Source organism: Pelobates fuscus, chromosome 7 (assembly GCF_036172605.1).
Source record: "Pelobates fuscus isolate aPelFus1 chromosome 7, aPelFus1.pri, whole genome shotgun sequence".
Lineage (NCBI taxonomy): Eukaryota > Metazoa > Chordata > Amphibia > Anura > Pelobatidae > Pelobates > Pelobates fuscus.
Window position 1 is genome coordinate 911,025 of NC_086323.1, and position 21,498 is coordinate 932,522.

The 21,498-nt window shown below is 41.4% G+C and overlaps 1 protein-coding gene across 1 annotated transcript in view; it reads left to right on the forward strand.

Moving 5' to 3' along the window:
- Positions 1-21,074, forward strand: part of ZNHIT6 (zinc finger HIT-type containing 6) — a 38,988-nt gene extending 17,914 nt beyond the window's left edge. Inside the window, exons 6-10 of the mRNA XM_063427617.1 lie at positions 1,661-1,729; positions 10,850-10,930; positions 11,067-11,141; positions 15,621-15,745; positions 20,438-21,074. Coding sequence (XP_063283687.1) covers positions 1,661-1,729; positions 10,850-10,930; positions 11,067-11,141; positions 15,621-15,745; positions 20,438-20,451 — 364 coding nt within the window. The 3' untranslated portion in view covers positions 20,452-21,074. The remainder of the gene's footprint in view (positions 1-1,660; positions 1,730-10,849; positions 10,931-11,066; positions 11,142-15,620; positions 15,746-20,437) is intronic.
- Positions 21,075-21,498: the final 424 nt, after the last annotated feature.

The following is a 21,498-nucleotide window of genomic DNA, read 5'->3' on the forward strand; positions in this document are numbered from 1 at the left end:
CGGGAGAGTGTGGTTATGAGGTTATTGAAGTAATTTACTTTTGCAGAGGAAAGAGCCAAGCTGTATGAGGGCAGCATAAATTTATAGTGGAGAAATTCAGATGCACAGTGAGACTTTCTCCATTTTTGGAGGTATCAAGTCAGCTTGGTGTGCCAGGGTTGTTGTTGGGGGCACTTGCTGCATTTATATGTAGGAGGTGCCATGATGTCTAGTTGAGAGGAGAGGGTGGAATTGTAGAAGGAGGTTGCAGAGCTAGGACAGATGAGGTTTGGAGATTAGTTGAGAAATGCTCTAGGTCAAGACATTGGAGGTTTCTGTGAGATTGATGTTCAGACGGTGGTGTCAATTTGGGTCTTGGGTATGCCAATGTCAAAAGTCAGCATATGGTGGTCAGATAGAGAAAAAGGAATATTGGAGAGATTAGAGGTGGTACAGAGCTTAGTGAAGGCAAGATCAAGAGTGTTTCCTGCTATATGGGTTGCTAAATTGGACCATTGCGTAAGGCCAAAGGAGGAGGTTACAGAGAGCAGACAAGAGGCATCAGTGCAATTGGGGTTGTTGATTGGGATATTGAAATCCCCAAGTATAAGAGGAGTGCTAGATGAGAGGAAGTGGGGAAGCCAGGAAGAAAAGTACTCAATGAATAGTCTAGGATGACGGGGGGGGGGGGGGGGCGGTAGATGAAAGCAATTCTTAAAGGAGTGGGTTTAAATAGGTGGACAGTGTGAACTTCAAAAGAAAAAAAGGATAGGGCAGGGGTAGTTATGATTGGTTGAAAGGTACATTGAGGGGAAAGAAGGATGCCTACACCACCTCCTTTACAGTTGAGTCTGGGAGTGTGAGAGAATTGTAGCCCACCAAAACATAGAGGCAGGAGTAACGCTATCAGAGGGGGACAGCCAGGTCTCTGTAAGTGCAAGCAGTGTGAGTGAGTTTGAGATGAAAAAGTCGTGTATGGTTGTTGATTTTAAATTACTGCAGATGGAGCGGGGGTTCCAGAGTGCACACTGAATGTTGGTAAGGGAGGGTAAAGGGCAGGGTATTGTGATGAGGTTTGTGGGGGTTTTGGTTTTCTTAGTGTGTGTAGAGAAGGTGAAGGGCCCTGGGTTGGGAGAGATCACAAGCTGCTAGAAGCAGGAGGAGAGAAAATGACAGGAGGTGTGAATGGGTTTTGTATGCATGGGGTCTAGGATGAGATCGATTGTGGGTCGGAGTGAGAGAGCAAGGCATGAGATGTGAGAATGACATGTTCTGCTTTGTCGAGCGGTTCTTTAGTTGACTTCTTGCACCTCGGTTTGTCAGTTACTTGCTGCGATCTATTCCCAATGTATAACTGTAAATTGCTCCGGGATACGTTGGTGTTATATAAACACTAATCATTATTTATTCCCCTCACTACACAGCAGGTGACGGGCACCCATCATTCTCTTAAAGTACAACGATATTCGAAACCACTCGTCGCTGGGATCCTATTCAGATGCTGTTTGTTTGGAATAGAATTGCAGTTGGTTTAGATAGTAGATCCAGCAGTCACAAAGCCTGATGTTTGCACCATAGAAATGATAAAGCCACTATGAGCAGACATATTGTCACACCTATCTGGCTTTTTATTTGTTGGTTTGTGTTTTGTCTCACTCCATTCCCCCTCTTTCTCTTCCAGAGAACAGAGATTTTACTGGCATGTCAAGTTCCAGTTTCCACAGAGTGAAGCGGAATACACTGAAAAAGGGTAACAATTTAAACAATGTCTCTGTGCTAACTTTCATGAAAACCTGTTTGTGGTGTGTAAATAATGTTGTATTGTCTAACTTGTAGGCTTCTAATAGTAACAATGTAAAGGTCTAATGCATGAATCAACAACTAGTGTATGTTAAAAAAACATATAAACGTAGTAAGTATAATACACTATACAAACACAACTCTGTCCCTTTAACCCCTAAGTCACCAGCCCGTTTTTCAATTTTCTTACCGTTAAGGACCAGGGCTGTGTTTACATTTCTGCGTTGTTAGTTTGTGTTTAGCTGAATTCACCTCTTCCATATTAAATGCACCCACACTTATTATATATAATTTTGTTCAGGAGAACCAGGGCTTTCATTTCATATCAAATATTTATATATGAAACATAATTTAATATGAATTTTTTTTTTTTTTTTTTTTGAAATTAGGAAATGTATATATTTTTTATTCTGCATGGCATTTTAACTGTGAATGTCATAATACTAATAGCTGTTACTGCAATAAAGAAAACATATTCACTCCTGAGTAAAACAGTACCCCCATGTACAGGTTTTATGGTGTCCTGGAAAGTTACAGGGTTAAATATAGGGTTTGCAAACCAAATTCTCTGGACTTTCTGCCTGGGTTGGCAGGCAGGCCCCTCCAATTGTAATTAATAAAATTACTTAATTATGTAAAAATATTATACACATTTAAATTCTACTAATATATTTGTGTATTTATGTATGAGTGTGTGTGTGTGTGTGTATATGTGTGTATACATTTTGATTTAAATATATATGTATATTAACCCCTTCCCGACCGCGGACGTACCTGGTACGTCCTTTACTAAATCAACACTTACCTGATTGCTGGTGATCCCCTGCCGGTGATTGCGATCTTGGGATCTGCCTGGGAGTTCAGACAGACCTCCACTGCCCGATCCGACCCACCCGGGCCATGTGATTGTGGGGTCTTCGCGGACCTGCTTGAATAGCCGGCTTGTGCAGTGCCTGCAGGGGGCCTGCTTGAGCTCTTAGGCAGTCCCACCTTATGCCTGCAAAAAACTTTTAACAGTTAAAGTTAATAAAAGTTTATAAAGTACTTGGAATATATATGATCTAAGTACTTTTACATTCACATAAACACACACCATATATATTTATATATTCTTAAAAGTCCATTAGGCCTGAATTTGTGGGAGGAGTCATGGCCCCTACTTAAACTCCTAGCCCCTACTCACCTCTGCCATTCAAGCTGATTGATTCCTTAGCAACCAGCACTTCAGGTCTGAGTTCCCGCCAAACAGTTCCAGTTTCCAACAGGAGTCCTGTCTCCAGCAGTATCTCCGGCATCCGGTCCTGCCACCTGTCTTCTCCCCGGTCATGGTACCCGGCTTCCGGTCATGAGACCGGCACGTCCACGTAAGCATAACATGGGAAATAGCTTTTGGCTGTTTCCCACATTCGGGCCTAAAAACGTGGGGGTAGGCTCTCTTTACTAATACTATACCTTTCGTGCATACTTACCAGTTCGTGCACTTCAGCGGTTCCTGCAGCTAAACAGCCGACCGCAGGGTATACTTCGTAAATTCTTTCATGCGGTCAAACAGCCGACCGCAGTCACCATGTATGCATGCAGTTCTTACATTTCGTGTAATTTAGCCGAACGCCAGCCTGTTTCCCTGCTTAAAAACCCCTTATCTTGTACTATGTTATACCGTTACGAACGAACAGAGCACTACATCTTATAATCATTCACTTAATTTACTGTCTTTTTTAAATTTATACAGGTTTAGGGGTTACAGCTATCTTGCCCCGAGGCCTCATTCAGCCTCCACGGGAAAGCTCTTCTTTCCCCCCAGCCAACCTGGTATCCTGTATTTCAGTACCAGGTATTGTTAATCTTGCTCACTACGATTACGATTTCTCCTCAAGGCCTCACTCAGCCCCTTCATTACATTCCCAAAAATAATGGTAATTAGGGGCTTGTCTCTATGTATGGACCAACATTCAGGTCCCTCATCTTACACGGGTTCTTACGTTACAGTATCATTGATGCACACCTCTCCATACGTTTGACATCTTTACATACATCATGCATACAAGTGGCATGCTTTGGGCCTACTAGCATCTATCTTAACCCTAGGATACCTTGTCCGGACCAGTTATTCTTCCAAGGCAATTCGTATCCAAGACCTACTGTATCACGCACTAAGTGATAAGAGTAATACTCAGTTAGTATCTACATGTGTTCGGTCACACCATTAAGGAGACAAGCTCCATCAGGTTTAGAGAACTGGCATACAGGGATAGGTGCTGGCCTCAGCTACCCTAAGTAAATTCACTGGTCCTGCGAGCCTTACTCCCCACAGCCAAAATCCGGCCACCACGTCATTAACCACGACTCCCTCTGCCCAAATCATAGGTAGAGCCTCTCACCACCGCTTGGCATTAGCAGGGCCTCACCTGTCACTTGACTATAGTTAAGTTCTTCGCCTCGGCACTAGTTAGCAGACCAGTTCTCCGAAGGTCTCATTCTTCCTTCACTTTACCCTACCTAATTTAAATCATTATTCCTTTTTCAGAATGTCACAAGAATCAATTCCCATAGATGATCTGCCATTGGATGAAGTACTCATCATGCCAGCCAGGCCTGGGTCTCCAGAAGAATCCCTCACCCCCTCTACACCTAAGTCCCTGAGATCTTGGACTTTCCCAAAAATTGCAGCTGAACTTACTGATTTTCAGCCACTGCTAGAAAGGCAGAGCTGTACAGACTTTTGACGACTCAGGCCAGCAAACCTAGGCCTGGCACCAGCTCACAAGGGCTGTCTACCGGCACCTCAGATTCTACGCAGGAAACCCTGACCGCTATTCTGGCCAACCTCCAAACCATGAATAGTAGACTGCAAAAAGTGGAATCAGCCATAGCCACCCCAGGTGACCTACCAGGCCCTTCAGGTCCTCCTCTGGTAATCCCTATTTTGACGACTGGCACCCCCTTCCCCTCCAACCACAACCACTACCCCATATGTCTCACCTGCTCACTCTGTCCCAGCATCCAAAAAAACAGATATACTGGATGGGAAGGACGTGAACCTAGTTTCCCTGCTCACAGCCTCACAAGATGTCCTTGAAAACTGAGCATATAATTACGGGGACATCTCAGTGGTATTAAAAACTAGAGACCCACGCCTGAACTGTGCTGCCTGTAGCTCAACATCCCACTCCACTGACTTGTGCCCTTGCGAGGCAGACCCTTCCAATTCTCACCACTCCTTCACCCCACACACTAGACAAGAAGGCGGGCAGTGGGACAAGCTGTGCAGACCCATTGCGTTTCTGGGCAATGCGCAGGTGTGCAATAACTTTACCACTGGTGCATGCAGCTTCAGTGCATGTAGGTTGTTGCACGTCTGCTCCATTTGCTTCAGAGCACATACCAAGACTATGTGCCCGGCCCGACTGTCACCTAAAAAATAACTGACCGAGGTCAACATAGATATTGTGGCTTACTACCTATGCTTCCACCCAGCCAGGCATTTGGTAGATTTGGTGACTGGTTTCTCACAGGGTTTTCACACGGATTTCATCACCATCCCCACAGGCACGCTCGAATACCCTAACCTGCTGTCAGCTTCTAACGACCCTCTTACGGTGGACCACCTACTGACCACCGAAACTTTAAAAAGCCTCATGATTGGTCCTTTCACAGTATCACCTTTTTCATCCTGGCGTACCAACCCCATTGGTGTAGCCGTGCACAAATACTCTAATAAAAAAGATTGATTATCGACCTCTCAGCACCTCATTCTTCTTCCGTCCCCAGCATAAACTCTCTCATACCCGCTGAGAAGTTTTCACTACACTACGCTAAAATCGATGACTCTATTCAAGCCATCGTCGCAGCAAGGCGTGGTTGAGCAAAACCGACATCACCAACGCCTTCAAGCTCCTATCCATTCACCCCTCACTATGGCACTTACACTGTGTTAAATGGCGGGACAGGTATTATTTTTCTACCCGGCTCACTTTTGGGTCAAGGAGCAGCCCTAAGCTGTTTGACATTTTCGCTGAAACTTATAGTTGTGTCCGTCCGTTATCAACTCTTTGGACGATTTTATGTTGGTAAAACCAGGCTCACAAACAAAGTAGCATTCACAACACCACAGCCCTTTTCACTATACTAGTGGTACCCCTGTCACCAAGTAAAACACTTGGACCCTCTACCAAGCTAGTTTTCTTGTGCATCGTTTTAGACACAGTATCTTTCCAAGCCAGCCTACCACCCGAGAAATTGACCCGCATTAGGGACGAAATCGGTCTGTTCCTGTGGAGTGATACTTGCACCAGGAGGGGACTCCAGTCCTTTTTGCGGTCCCTTAACTACACAATGCTGATCATTCCACAGGGCAGATCATTCGTCTCTAGACTACTGTTTACTCCATGGGGTGCCAGACTCCTGCCCAATTACTTTGGATGGTCCTGCCAGGGCTGATTTGCACATGTTGTATAACTTCTTGGCCGAATGGAATGGAGTCTCTCTGTTCATACCTCCACTATCTGAGCTTTCACCTACTATTTACTCAGACGAAGCACACACCGGGTTTGCTGCCATTTTCGGCAACCACTGGTTTAGGTATAACTGGTCCACTGAGACGGATGCCTTGCCGACCTTTAGAGAAACCTCCTCATTGTTCAAGATTTACCCCATCGTTGCGGCCGCCCATACATGGGATCATCTCTGGACCGGCAAGGCAGTTAAATGCTGCTCAGACAATTCAGCAGCCTACAAAATTATCAACAAGGGGCGGTCCTCCTCTCTTACCATCATGAGGCTGGTACGCAAGCTTACTTGTCTGGCGTCTGTAACACAACTGCTGATGCTTTTTCCCGCTCTCATTTTCAGGTATTCTTGCAGGCACTCCCCACGGCCCACCACCTGCCATCCAGGATACCACCTTTTCACAAGCTAGTCATGGACTAACTGAGCTACCAAGCCACGCTCATGCACCACGCACTCTCACCCAACACCGTACAATTATTTGATTATCTATATACACGCATAAAGGTACAAGATAAGAACGCCCTGCTACTAAATCTACACGGCAATCCACTAACCAAATCCAAATTCATGGTATACATAAGAACTCTGTTTTCAAAAATGGGATATGACCCATCCACATTCACCGGTCATTCATTTCGAACAGGTGCGGCTAATTTCCTAGATCTGACTATTTCCATATGTGAGGATGGCTCCCTATATAAAAAAAAAACCTCTGCCTCCAACGCCCTTCTCAGATGGGATAGCTGTCACCCGAAGACATTAAAACAAGGTATACCGGTGGGACAGGATCTCCGGATCAGGAGAAATTGTACTAGTCTACAGGACTTTAAATCAAAAGCGAACATACTGAGACAACAATTAAGAGAAAAAGGTTATCCAAATAGGTGCCTATAGGAGAGCCTTGAAACCCGACAGGAGAGATCTCCTATCGGATGGACTCGGCACTTATGACACAGGCTGGGACGTAGTGTATAATTCCCTTCAAAAATGTTGGCCAATCCTATTTAAAGATAAACACCTGAAGGACGTCCTTGGCCCAAAGGCCTCCATCACGGCACGGAGGGGTAAGAACCTTCAGGACCTAAACCGATCCCACCGACCACATGGCTCAAGCGTAACATCCCAACTGGTACATACGGATGTGGTAGATGTGTGGCATGTAAGTACATGTCAAAGGAATCTAAACACGTGACCAATAGTGAAGGAACTCATTCCTTTAAAATCAATCACTTTGCTCCTTCTAATTCCGGGTTGACATCTGCTCCAGTTCTGATATGTTTAAACTTTAAAATTTACCTGCATGTAGTTGTGTATACTTGTAAATATATTTCTTGTGACCATTTATCCATGTGTGTGGTAGATGTAGTGTCAGTGTGTTCCCGTAGTTAATGAGGAATTCACTATATATTTTGTCTATTATATTACACTGAACAATAGGGAGCCCACTCCCCCTAGTTCCTCCATCTCTCTCCTCCCGCATATATATTTTTAGTAGGGGGATCCCAATATTCTCATGAGCCATGCTTTAATTCGATATGTATAAATCCAATGAATTAATGGTTTATGACTTTGAGAGAATAGCTCTTGACTTAATAATTAATATTAATGGGATCCGTTTACAGTTCTTGGATATATTTATATTCTGAACAAATATGTCCATATTTAATCAGAGATCAATTCTTTGTAATTACATATTGGAACTGTCTCTTTAAGAGAGTAGTTTTCTCACTTTTAAGTCCGTCCCCGTGCGATCAGTTTGAAAGATCTGTTTACAGCCCCCTAAATGCGCTCACATTCAGAATAAGTATGGATAAATATCCCAGTATATAGTCGGGCATTTACTTTCTGCAACAACGTATTGAGACTGTAACTTTATTATTTTGGCACCCTCTGATTTTGATCTGGCGCTCTGCAGGTTAATTGGGTTGCCAGGGAACATATTAACATTTTAGTGGGGGTCTGTCTCCAATCCCCTCCCCTAATTCTGATGAGCATTTGGCTTCACCAATGGGAGTGAGTCAATTGAAAGATACTCCCACTTAACGTCTGATACAATTGGTTTGGATGATGGAGGTAGGAGGGCGGGCTCTATGTCCTCATTACTTGATCACTTGACACATTTAGCTCTTGATCCTTACGCCGAAACGCGCGTCGAGCGCTTTTTGAGCCAATGTTCTACATTTAATTTTAGGTTCTGGGAGAGTTAGTCTGCAAGAGGTTGTTTTATTTGACATGGAAGTTGGGTTTCCTGGGCAGGCTGCCTTGAAGCAGCTACAGGAGATAGGGTTTTTTTGGAATCACCAACGGGTTAGTGACAGCCAGCGACTGTGTGACCGGATATTGGTATTTAACAAACTCCTATACCTTCGGTAATTTAACGATTTGGCAGTTATTACTTTGAAGCATTTGATGCTTATGTAACAGCTACAATATACAACAAGCTGGATAGTCACTAGTGTGTAGCGATTCTAACATTTCAGCCCGTTTTGGCAGTACTAGCCCCCTAAATGCACCATTTTTAGACAACACATCTTTTCCTTTTTTTTTTTTTTTTTTTTTTTTTTAAACCATCCCCTCCTCTACTTTGTTTGGCGCCGGGTACATCGTGTCCACGCAACAGTGAACCCTTAGATTAATATGGTCTAATTAAGGGATGGACAAGAATACCTATACTTTGTAAACTGTGTATAAAGTCCACTTAGCAACACTATCTAATTAGGACTACTATGTATGCGTTGGTGTGCGGTGGCTAACCGACTCGTGATACAGTATATATCACTTGTTATTGTTGATTTGTCTGTCTGACCATATTCAGTTTATTCCTTGGTTTTGGTTAAATTTTTTACAGCCACTAATTCCTTGTACCTTGATACTCTGGAGGTATCGATCTGCTGAACTATTAAATTACTCCTATTTGAGAATACTTATAATAGCTATTAAAATCCTCTTACTACTTGAAGTGGCCTTTGAGACTATTCGACCCGGAATTTTAAAGGTGTATTATCACTCTGTTTATTCACAATGTCACATTTGTTTGGGTTTAGTTTTTTCACATAGAACCTACTGTTCTAGTTAGGCTCTTTATATTTTAATATCCTTTAATAAAGGTTTATAGCACTTATACAAATTTTTACTTTTAAAGGTACTTCTTTAGGTGGAGTGGGGGTCCGCACACTTTAAGTGGGTGGTCTTCCCATCCTGCTTTTAGTAGTTTGTTCAAAAACAGTATATAATATGTGGGTACAGTAAATGAGCACGAGGAAAATTACAGCTAAACACAAACACCGCACAAATGGAAAAACAAGAAGAACAAATTAAACTGGTATATCATTTAAAAAAAATGTAATTCATTCATTTTTTTAAATTTATTTATTTTTAATATATATCTATATAGATCATTCTAAGTGTATTTTAATATAAATATATATTAAAGGCACACTATAGTCACCAGAACTACAGCTTAATGTATAATATACAGCTTAATGTATAATATACAGCTTAATGTATAGTATATAGCTTAATGTATAATATATAGCTTAATGTATAATATACAGCTTAATGTATAGTATATAGCTTAATGTATAATATATAGCTTAATGTATAATATATAGCTTAATGTACAGTATACAGCTTAATGTATAATATAGAGCTTAATGTATAATATACAGCTTAATGTATAATATACAGCTTAATGTATAATATACAGCTTAATGTATAATATAGAGCTTAACGTATAATATAGAGCTTAACGTATAATATAGAGCTTAACGTATAATATAGAGCTTAACGTATAATATAGAGCTTAACGTATAATATAGAGCTTAACGTATAATATAGAGCTTAACGTATAATATAGAGCTTAACGTATAATATAGAGCTTAACGTATAATATAGAGCTTAACGTATAATATAGAGCTTAACGTATAATATAGAGCTTAACGTATAATATAGAGCTTAACGTATAATATACAGCTTAACGTATAATATACAGCTTAATGTAGTTGTTCTGGTGAGTATAATAGCTCCCTGTTTACATTGCCCCTAGGGACTCCTCCAAGTGACCACTCCTTCGATGGCCCTGGAGGTACTTCCTGGCTCAGGGCTGCACAGTAGGCAGCTCTACCGTTCAGCGTCCCCACAGACGCTGAAGCATGGAGACACTGAATTTCCTTCATAGAGATGCATTGATTCAATGCATCTCCCTGAGGAGGTCCTGATTGATACCCCTCCCCATGCCGATTTTAGCCAATCCAATGCTTTCCCTAAGGGGGTCAGTCTAAGGGAAAGCATTGGATTGGCCAAAAATCTGCAATTTTTATGTCACCAAGGGGGCGGGGCCGGCAGACCGTGGAGAGCTGGAAGTAAGGTGAGTTTTAACCCATTCTGAGGGGGCTAAGGAGGGGAGGAGGGCAAGCCACCTAAATGGAATCAGGAATACATGTTTAATATTACATTTTGTGCTCTTGTTAAGCCCGTTGCTGGCTTCGGCCAGTCTAGGAGGTGTTGTTATTTTCCTTTTCCTCTATATGTTCCTAATGCTTTGTCTTGTTTTTGGGTAAAGGGTACCGGACAATAAAAGTCTTCATAAAATTCTAGAAAGATACATTGATCCCACAGAGTCTGATCCTGTCATTCGCCAAAGGTAAGCACACATCCCCCCCATCCATCTTTCTCTCATGTAATCTCTGTATAAACCGGTATGGGAAGGGATACTGCACTCTCTATTAGTATAAAATGAGCGCAGTGATTTATTTTAATTTTTTTGTGTTTTTCTATAGGTTACAGATTTACGTGTCGTCTCCAGGTGTAAAAGTGTTTATGGTGTTAGATCAGCAGAAGCTGGGTCTGGGCAGGTAGGTGGGAGAAATTGGTGAAAGCACTAAATCCTGTGCATCTCTGTGACATGACGTAGTTCGACGTGGTAAATTAAGCAGCTTTGAAAGATATGAAATGTCACATTTTATGTGTGGGTTCCCCTTTTATATACATTGTTTATGCATTGAGCTCTTTCCCGTCCTTGGTATAAAAAACGCAAGCGGTTTGTTCTCAACATATAGTGTTTTTTGTGTTCTGTAACATGAACCACATTACTCCTATTGCTGTACTGTAGACCTCTTGTCAGAAGAATATATACACACTGATCAGTCATAACATTAAACCACATGCCTAATATCGTGTAGGTCACTCGTGGGCTGCCAAAACTGCTTCAATGCGTCGATTCATGGACTTTGAACGTGACACCAAGACATTAGCAGCAGACCCTTTAAGTCCTGCAAGTTGTGAGGTGGGGCCGCCATGGATCGGATTTGCTGTTCTGGCACATCCCACAGATGCTCAATCATATCTGGCAACACCTTGAACACTTTGTCATGTTCCTCAAACCATTCCAGTTTTTGCAGTGTGACAGGATGTATTATCCTGCTGAAAGAGGCCCTTGCTATCCGGAAACACTATTGTAATGAAGTTGTGTACATGGTATGTGTCATTAACAAACTACCCTGAACTCCTATGATTCTCCTAAGCCCAAGTAATTTCCCCCTTTATTCGGTTGCTGGATATACCGAACACAGACCACCCTCTGGCTCATTATCTTCAAAGTAACCACAAAGTTAAGTGCTCTCTCTGTGCGGCCGCCATAGAGCCTGGAGAGGGAGGGGGAGGAGCAACAAGACCCTCACACCCATCATCCCCAGCCATGGAAGCCACCCTCCAGCACCTACAAGGTAAGAAATTGGAGGGTGGCTAGAATTGTAGCTTGTATGGCTGTGTGTGTGTGTGTCTGTAGTGTGTGTGTGTGTGTCTGTCTGTCATGATGTGTGTGTGTTGAGGTGACCAGACCCCTTCCATCCACAAAGGAATTGTGTTTTTACTCTCCTTTTTTTTTGCTGGTCTCCCCTCTACTGGTCCTGCCTCTACGGCTGAGATTATCAAGCTTGGCTGCAAAACGCTGCACCAATCAGCATCTCCTCTTAGAGATGCGTTGAATCAATGCATCACTATGGAGAACGTTCAGTATGGAGACGCTGAATGTAGGAACCGTCTGAGTGACAGTCTCTAAAAAGGCAGTGTTTACATTAAAAAGTCTGAAGCAACAGGCTATAGACACCAGAACAACAATATTAAGCTGTAGTGGTCCCGGAGACTAGTGTCCTTATAAGAATTGTATTTTAATATCTAACTTTTTTAGATGGCTCCTAGATTCAAAGCAAATTTATCAAGCCCTAATGTATCTGTATGTGTGTCATTGTGTACCCATGTGTCAGTGTGTCATTGTGTACCTATGTGTCAGTGTGTGTATCTGTATGTGTGTCATTGTGTACCTATGTGTCAGTGTGTGTGTCTGTATGTGTGTCATTGTGTACCTATGTGTCGGTGTGTGTATCTGTATGTGTGTCATTGTGTACCTATGTGTCAGTGTGTATCTGTATGTGTGTCATTGTGTACCTATGTGTCAGTGTGTGTATCTGTATGTGTGTCATTGTGTACCTATGTGTCAGTGTGTGTATCTGTATGTGTGTCATTGTGTACCTATGTGTCAGTGTGTGTATCTGTATGTGTCATTGTGTACCTATGTGTCAGTGTGTGTATCTGTATGTGTGTCATTGTGTACCTATGTGTCAGTGTGTGTGTCTGTATGTGTGTCATTGTGTACCTATGTGTCAGTGTGTGTATCTGTATGTGTGTCATTGTGTACCCATGTGTCAGTGTGTGTTTGTATGTGTGTCATTGTGTACCTATGTGTCAGTGTGTGTATCTGTATGTGTGTCATTGTGTACCTATGTGTCAGTGTGTGTGTCTGTATGTGTGTCATTGTGTACCTATGTGTCAGTGTGTGTATCTGTATGTGTGTCATTGTGTACCTATGTGTCAGTGTGTATCTGTATGTGTGTCATTGTGTACCTATGTGTCAGTGTGTGTATCTGTATGTGTGTCATTGTGTACCTATGTGTCAGTGTGTGTATCTGTATGTGTGTCATTGTGTACCTATGTGTCAGTGTGTGTATCTGTATGTGTGTCATTGTGTACCTATGTGTCAGTGTGTGTATCTGTATGTGTGTCATTGTGTACCTATGTGTCAGTGTGTGTATCTGTATGTGTGTCATTGTGTACCCATGTGTCAGTGTGTGTTTGTATGTGTGTCATTGTGTACCTATGTGTCAGTGTGTGTATCTGTATGTGTGTCATTGTGTACCTATGTGTCAGTGTGTGTGTCTGTATGTGTGTCATTGTGTACCCATGTGTCAGTGTGTCATTGTGTACCTATGTGTCAGTGTGTGTATCTGTATGTGTGTCATTGTGTACCCATGTGTCAGTGTGTCATTGTGTACCTATGTGTCAGTGTGTGTATCTGTATGTGTGTCATTGTGTACCCATGTGTCAGTGTGTCATTGTGTACCTATGTGTCAGTGTGTGTATCTGTATGTGTGTCATTGTGTACCTATGTGTCAGTGTGTGTATCTGTATGTGTGTCATTGTGTACCTATGTGTCAGTGTGTGTATCTGTATGTGTGTCATTGTGTACCTATGTGTCAGTGTGTCATTGTGTACCTATGTGTCAGCAGTGGCATTATTATATAGGGAGGGGGGGGGGGCGGTCCACCCTGGGTGCCTCACATTAGGGGGAAGCCATTCAGCCTTGTAGACCGGGCAGTTTTATTTAGTTAGGAGGAGGAGGAGGAGCGTGGAGACAATGCTGCCACCGTGCCCCGCCTGTCCGCCCCCACGGTATTTCAGGCAGTAGCGGAAGCATCCGCTTTGCTGCTACGTGCGGCACTGTGGTGGAAGAGCCCTGAAGCTGAAGCAGCAAGCTGTGAGTGTCTGCTTGCTAATTTTATGTTTTTTTGTTTTTTTTTTAAATGGACGTTACTGGCAGGGAATTTCGTGAAGGATGTGTCTTGATTTACAGAGTACATAATAGGTGTAGGGTTTCAGTTTATTTTGAAAGTTACAGGTCACAAACTACAAGGTCTAAAATAACATTTCAATGTGAAACTATTTTAGAAGTTGGTATGTTTGTCTTGGAAGTTTAATACCCATTACAGGAAACAAAATTGCCACACAAAAGTATATATTTATATAAAGTAGACATCACAGGCTATTTACCGAAGGTTAGTTTGACACTTTTTACGTAGCCATTTCATCGCCAATCTCTGCTAAATATTGGAGTAAAATTGTGTTTTTTCTCTATTTTGGCATATTCACATATAACAAGGTTTTTGTAATGTGTATTTCGTAAATCTAGTGTGTGCTATCCCTGTACAGAACCCCATATTGTGTTCAGCTACATCTGCTGAGTATAACGATACCCCCATTGTATACCTTTGCCCCTATTCTGTGAAGCTACAGTGCCATATAGGAGACCATGCTATTTCAGTTTCTAAAGTTGGAATTTTCATAGATGGTCATATGTCTGATTTTGTGGCATTATAGTCATTTTACTGTTCAAATAACCCCACAAAGGCCTTCCATTTGAGAAAGCAGACACTCCAGGGTATCTTATTAGCCATATATTATACCCTAACTTGCCACAATTAATTTCAAATTTAGTGATGTGACAAAAAAAGTAAACATTTTTTACAGACATGTTGCATTTTCGCTGGGTACTTTGTACATTTGATAAGTGCCATTGTCATAATTTGCCCCTAAGTATGCTCAGTTACCTCTTGTGAGTAAAACCATATGCCCAATGTTTAACCTAGACACTATTTTGTAAAGTTACAGTGCTGTAAAAAAGACCTGTCGATTTTCAGATTTTTAAGTGTGAATTTTCATACATGGTTTTGATGGGTCCATATTCTATTTTGAAATATTTTAGCAGTTTTTTGTAACTGTTAACCCCTAACTAGCCTAACAGTAAATACCCCAATTTCCCACTAACTTCTACACACCCTAGCTAAAGAAATATTTTACAGATATTTAAGTGACCAACTAAATAAATTTAACCCCTGAGGATTTAAAAAAAAAAAATAAGTTAACCCTCAGGGGTTAAAAGGAAAAACTCAGATCACAGTGAACCCGGTCAGAGCGATTAACCCCACGATTGCTGTGGCATCTGGCAATCTAGGGTTAATTTTAGTATTGGACGGAAATTTGCAGTCCTGTGTCCTTAAGGGGTTAATGTTGTGAACGATCAGTGTATAGTATACAGAATTATGTATATATAACGGCACATGAAACACACTCAGTGGACTTGTGTTCAATAAATTTTAATTGTTATTTACATCCCATACGTTTTGTCAATTTTTCAGTGCTCGAACAGACTTTCATCATGTCTAGATACATATTCCATTACAGAATACTGACGGTAGCTACCTTTTGTGCATGTATTTAAGGTACGTTGAACTTGATCTCCAAAAAAGTCTTCTGGACAATCTGCATAATAAGACCGTGATCGAGTTTCCAACACTCTGCGTGGTTTTAAAGGATTTTGCTGGTGATTTTGCGACATGTGGTCAAGGTAAGGATTCGTATCTATTCTCCCGCTTATTGCCAGACGAATCATAGCTTTACAATGTAGCGCAGGGTTAATGAGGGACTTTTTTTCTCAAGCTATGAGTAGCTGCATTTTATTGGCACACGACCTCTGTGTGTTCTCTATAAAAACAGATCAAGATGCAGACAGATGTTTTTTCGTTTGGTCTCGTTTTATTTATAAAATATTTTACCAGGAAAGGTACATTGAGATTTCTCTCGTTTTCAAGTATGTCCTGGGTCCACAAAACATTGCATTGATACATTAGGGTACAATAAAATACAAAAACAATATTAATACACAATAAATACAAAACTTAACATAGAACAGGTAGGAAATCTATAATCCACCATGACAGGTGAATTCTGTTTTGAGGTATGTAGAGAGGGATCTCTTAAAGGACTTTAGGCTTGGGGAAGATTTTAAAGTGTGCGGGAGGTCGTTTGATGTGGATGGTAATCGAATGGTACATAAGACAAATATTTTTGTAGGAATCAATTGCAGTCGACGGGCAAAAATTCCAACCGCTTTCCTACACCTAATTTACCCTCCGGATTAGAGGCAGTGCATTACATCTGGGATTTCCTCTAATCTAAAGCGGGAAAAGGCAGGCAGACACCTAAAAATGTAATGGGTTAGATCCTCCCCCAAAACTGTTCATTCGTTACTATAAATAAAAAAAAGTATCAAAACCCCCAGTTCCCTGTCTGACTCTGGCAGTGGTGGATAGTGCAGACCCTCGCCCTTTTTATTTTAGGGTACATAGTGAGTGAGCTGCGGCTCAGGAGGGCTCTGTCCCTTATCTTTCAGGAAGCCAAGTGGGTATGGCGCTTATTCCATACTCTTGGGTGGAACGCATGGTTGGCACCTGCGTTTCACCTTTGTCACTTCAACCTATGCCACACCGAGTGCCAGAAATGTCAAAGGTTTGTAATTCCAGTTCAGACTCCTCCTCTGAAAAATCTTCATATAAAGAATTTAGTGACTCCTCCGATGAAGAGAATTATTTCCCTGAGGACACTATTCACAAGCTAATAAGAGAAGTTTAATCTCTTAAGGTCAACAGAGAAGATCTTTTGACTACAGACGTAGTAACATACATTTTCAGAGAAGGAAAAAATGTAAATTATGACGCTGTGCATGTGGGTGGAAGGCTTAATTTTTTCCCCACCTCAGACAGATGGTTTTATCCATCATCAAAAAATCAATTGGAACCCTCAGAATTACCACCATTCTTTTGAAACAGCTGCAGCACTTTTGAGAGACGTAAATATAATGCTGCAAAAGAATGCTGTAGAAATTCTACAAAAGAGAGAATGTCTTGGAACATATTCAAGACTCTCTCTAGCTCAAAAACCAGACTGTTCCTTTAGACCCATCTTATACCTAATAGCTGTAAAAAGATAAATCATAAAAAGAAATTTCACATGGTGCATTTAGGCAACACATATTATCCAACCTCGTCAGCCGGTGTACAAAGGCAAGCAGCGTGAACGAGACAGAGAGGGCATTCAGCGACCCCATTGCTCACTCCCTGTGGCGGCTGGACCAGAGCTTCTGGCAGAAAATACAAGCTCGCACAACGGCAACCATAACCCACAAGCTTATGCCGCGGAAGGGAGACCAGAGAAAAGAGCAGGAGCGACACCTCCTCAGAGCGCAAAACCTGCAGCTAAGCATCCACAACCCCTAACAGAGGCCAGGGACCTCCCGAGGTAAAACCCTGAGGCACCGACCACACGGGATGAAAAACAGCCACGACAAACAGATTGACGCGCACACGTCCCGCCCTCCTTGCAAGGGAAAGACCTGGCATAAAGAAACCGGCCCTCACACAGGACTTGGACCGAGGAGGCATCACAATCCGGAACAGCGCACACCCGAGCGGGGTAACAGTTATGCCACCCAGAGGAATTGGATGAACTTGCTCTGGGGACTGCCATACGAGCAAATTCTCTCTTGCAACTAGAGACTCCATCCATATGCTTTTACTAACGAGCGCTCAGTTAACACTATATTACCATATGATTTCCTTTCTCTGCTTCTATCTCTCTATACGCTACTTGATTTGTTGTTGATGTTGTACAGAACTCATATAAAATGCTTCCAGAGGTATAACCTAAGCAACTACACCTTAGCCTGAATATTAACTGACACACACTAGACACTCACCTCGACAACTCGACTTAAACGTGTCTACTCATAGTTTTCCTTTATCACAAAGCTTCCAAAGACAATGTTTGTTTTATCTTGACAAACTTGCATACAGCTTGTAGACCACTAAATATCATGTTCATAGCTCTCTGTAACACTACGCTACTACACTAAAGAAAACAAAATGTACATGTTCATTCAATACCCCGAATGTAAAGCTTGATGTGTAGCCGGAGGATTGCCTTTGGGGTACCTCAGGCTTGTCTGTAATCACCCTTTGCACCGCAAAAAAAAAAGTAGCATACTTTCATATTTCTATCGCAGAAATAAGCAGAACATTTCTGAGATTTGCATTAAAGGCTTAATAAAAAGTTCAATAACAATTCAAAGTTCTTCCGTTCGGCCTTTCCGCTGTTCCAGGAGTTTTCAAAAAGATGCTAGTAGTCATAACTGCAGATCTAAGAAGAAAAACATGCATATATTTCCCTACCTACACAACTTACTACTCATAGCCTTTTCAAAAGAATATCCTTATGGCTAAACAGCTGCTTCAGAATCTCTTACAGAAGATGGTTGGCTCGTCAACAAAGAAAAGTCTGGACTTTCTTCCACTCTAAGAATTCAGTTTCTACGTCTCATTCTAGATACCGTTCATATGAAAATATTTTTACCAGAAAAAAAGTTGATTCCTCATTCTCTTCAGAAACTAAAAAGAAAGTGTTCCATAAGAAGAGAGGCCATGAGTCGCTTAGGCCTTTTCACAGCAGCCAACTGAGCAAAATCAAGCATGAGGAATCGAGAATGCCCTTACAGAAAGATATTCTAACATTTGGGACAGGAAAACTTCCTCCTTAGACCAACTGATGAAACTGAACCATACTACACTCAGAAGCTTCCACTGGTGGGCAACATCTATGTTTGTGGAAGTAGGTTTCTCCTTTCGCAAAAAACATTTGAAGTTCCTCACTACAGATGCCTTTAGAATCTGGTTGGCCTCCTTTCTTTCATCACATCTTGTAAATGTACAGGAAAGACCAAACAATGCTACAGCGGTAGCTTATGTAAACAGATGGGGAGATAGGAGATCATTTCTCCTGGAAAAGCAGTGTTTCCAGATCATGCTATGCTCGGAGATTCACTCGATCTCAGCAGTTCATATCAAGGGAGATCACAATACATTGGCAGATGCTCTAAACATGAATCACCTGAAGCAAGCAGACTGGTCTTTTACAGCCCACATATTTCAGGATATCACAGCAAGTTTTGGTACACAACTAATAGACCTCATGGCTACAAAGACAAACAGAAAATTATACAGGTTTTTGTGTCCCTGAAATCAGCAGATAGTCAAGATTTCATAGGTGCCCTTTCTATTCAATTGCACTTCTCCCTAGCTTAGGCTTCCCCAAAACCCGGCCCTCCAGATGTTGCTGAACTACAACTCCCATGATTCTTTGAATGAAATAGATAACCAGAGAATCATGGGAGTTGTAGTTCAGCAACATCTGAAGGGCCGGAGTTTGGTTAAGCCTGCCCTAACTTATGTATTTCCACCAGTGGTTCTCATTCCTCAGATCCTACAGAAAATCATAGCTGAAGAAGCAAGGATTATTGTGATTATGGTTCTCTATTCTCCTAAACATCCCCAACCGAGAATTCTGGCAGTAAACATTTTAGAACCCAACCTGGTGCCACTTCAGGCCCTTCAAAGATTCGATCTCACAGCATGGTTATGGAACACCAGATCCTGAAATCAAAAGGACTTTCTCCAGAGGTTGTTGAAAAATTAGTTGCTGCAAAAAAAAAAACTCCACTTCGGTGGTGTACTTGCGTATTTTGAAAAGTTATGTGTTTATGGTGTTTTAATATTCAGGAAAATCCTCGGTGAACATCTCAAAATCTCTGCAGTTGGGGATTTGATAAAGGGCCCCGATTCACAACTAATTCAGATCTTGGCTCTTATCTTCTAGAAAAGAGATTTGGCATCAGAACATCTAATGACTAGATTTTTCAAAGCTTTATATCTGCTGCTTCCTACCATCAGAGGTTGTTCCTTCGTGGTTTTGTTAGCCTTATCTGAAGCTCCAATGAAACCACTGGAATGTATTTCTCTCAAGATCATTACTATAATTTTTTTTTTGTGTGTCTGTGACCTCTTCTTTGAATTACATGCATTGGCTTCATCTACTTCCAACAAGATTCTAACCAATTCCATTTTTGGGTGTCTGCCTGCCTTTTTCTCCAGATTAGAGGAAATCCTGGTTGTAGTGCACTGCATCGAATGCTAAGAAAAATGAAATGTGCACTTTCCTGAATGTCCTCTTGAGGTCCAGCCTTTCACATTACCCAATGTATTCATTAAAAGTATTTGATCAAATTAAGCTTATAGAAGTCATTTAATTATTGGATAAAGGGGCCAGCTGTACTGAAATGACTGCTTGACTGTAACTCGCTAAATGAGAAACGCATGGAATCAAAAGTGAAATGTGTTTCTAACGTGAATCTCTTCTTTGTATTTTCTAGCTTCGATTTGCTGAAGATGAATCTCTGACCCGAAGAAAGCTTGACATTCTACTGTTTTAATCTTACAAATATCTAGTGTGTTTTATAAAATCTCTCTATCACCAAAACTGTGTTTCTTGTAAATTCCAGTCATATGAGATACGTGTGATTTATAAATAGTAACCATGTTACCACAGCTGTCAGTATGCATCCTGCACTGAGTTTCAAAACTATGATTGGCAGCTGTCACCAGTCTATCTGAAATAAAGATTTTTGGATCCCTTGTTAATCAGTTCTCTCTGTTGCCATCCACCATTTAAAAAAAAACTAAAAAATTGTTACCCTGGGACCAGCTTCATTTAACGTTATTTATGGATTGATGATCCCTCTGGGTCTTCTATTTAGGTACCACCTTCTGCAAGTATCTAAGATGACGGCACCTGAAAACAGAATACTCTACAGTAGTTGTCAGCTTTCTGGTTCTACATAAGGAAAAATCCCTACATTTTGTTATGTGTAGCTTAGGGGGGGTTGGGGGGGAACATTTACAAAAAAAATATCACTGCATGCAAGGGAGGATTTTAGATGTGACCTATAGATTGAAAAGTACTAAATCGGCAGATATTTACATTCTAGTTAGAACGGGCCCTCTCAGTGCTGTAAAACTATTTTAGCTGCTGCTACTACTTACACCCCAATTCCGGCGCCATAGTCACCAATAAAACTGGCTTATTCCTGTTGTAATGAATAATAAATGAACTGTATTTTGGTGTGAATTTAAATCTTTGAAATAAAGTCTTAAGGTTAACATTGGTTGTCTGCTTCTGATATGAGAAGAGCATAAGCGGAGAGCAGTGTGTTTTGTTCAAGTGGATTGGTAACCTGGAAATGATATGAGTTGGAATAACAGCTGATAATGGAGGTGATGTGAAGGCAGCAGAGTATCTGAAAGGGAATCATAGCGTTAGAAATACAAACCTCTTTTATATTCCTAATTTCATAATAAAGAAATCTAAATTCTGCATTCATTATCATTTTTATTTTATTTCTTGGTATTTTTTTAATTTGTGACTAGTTCAGGA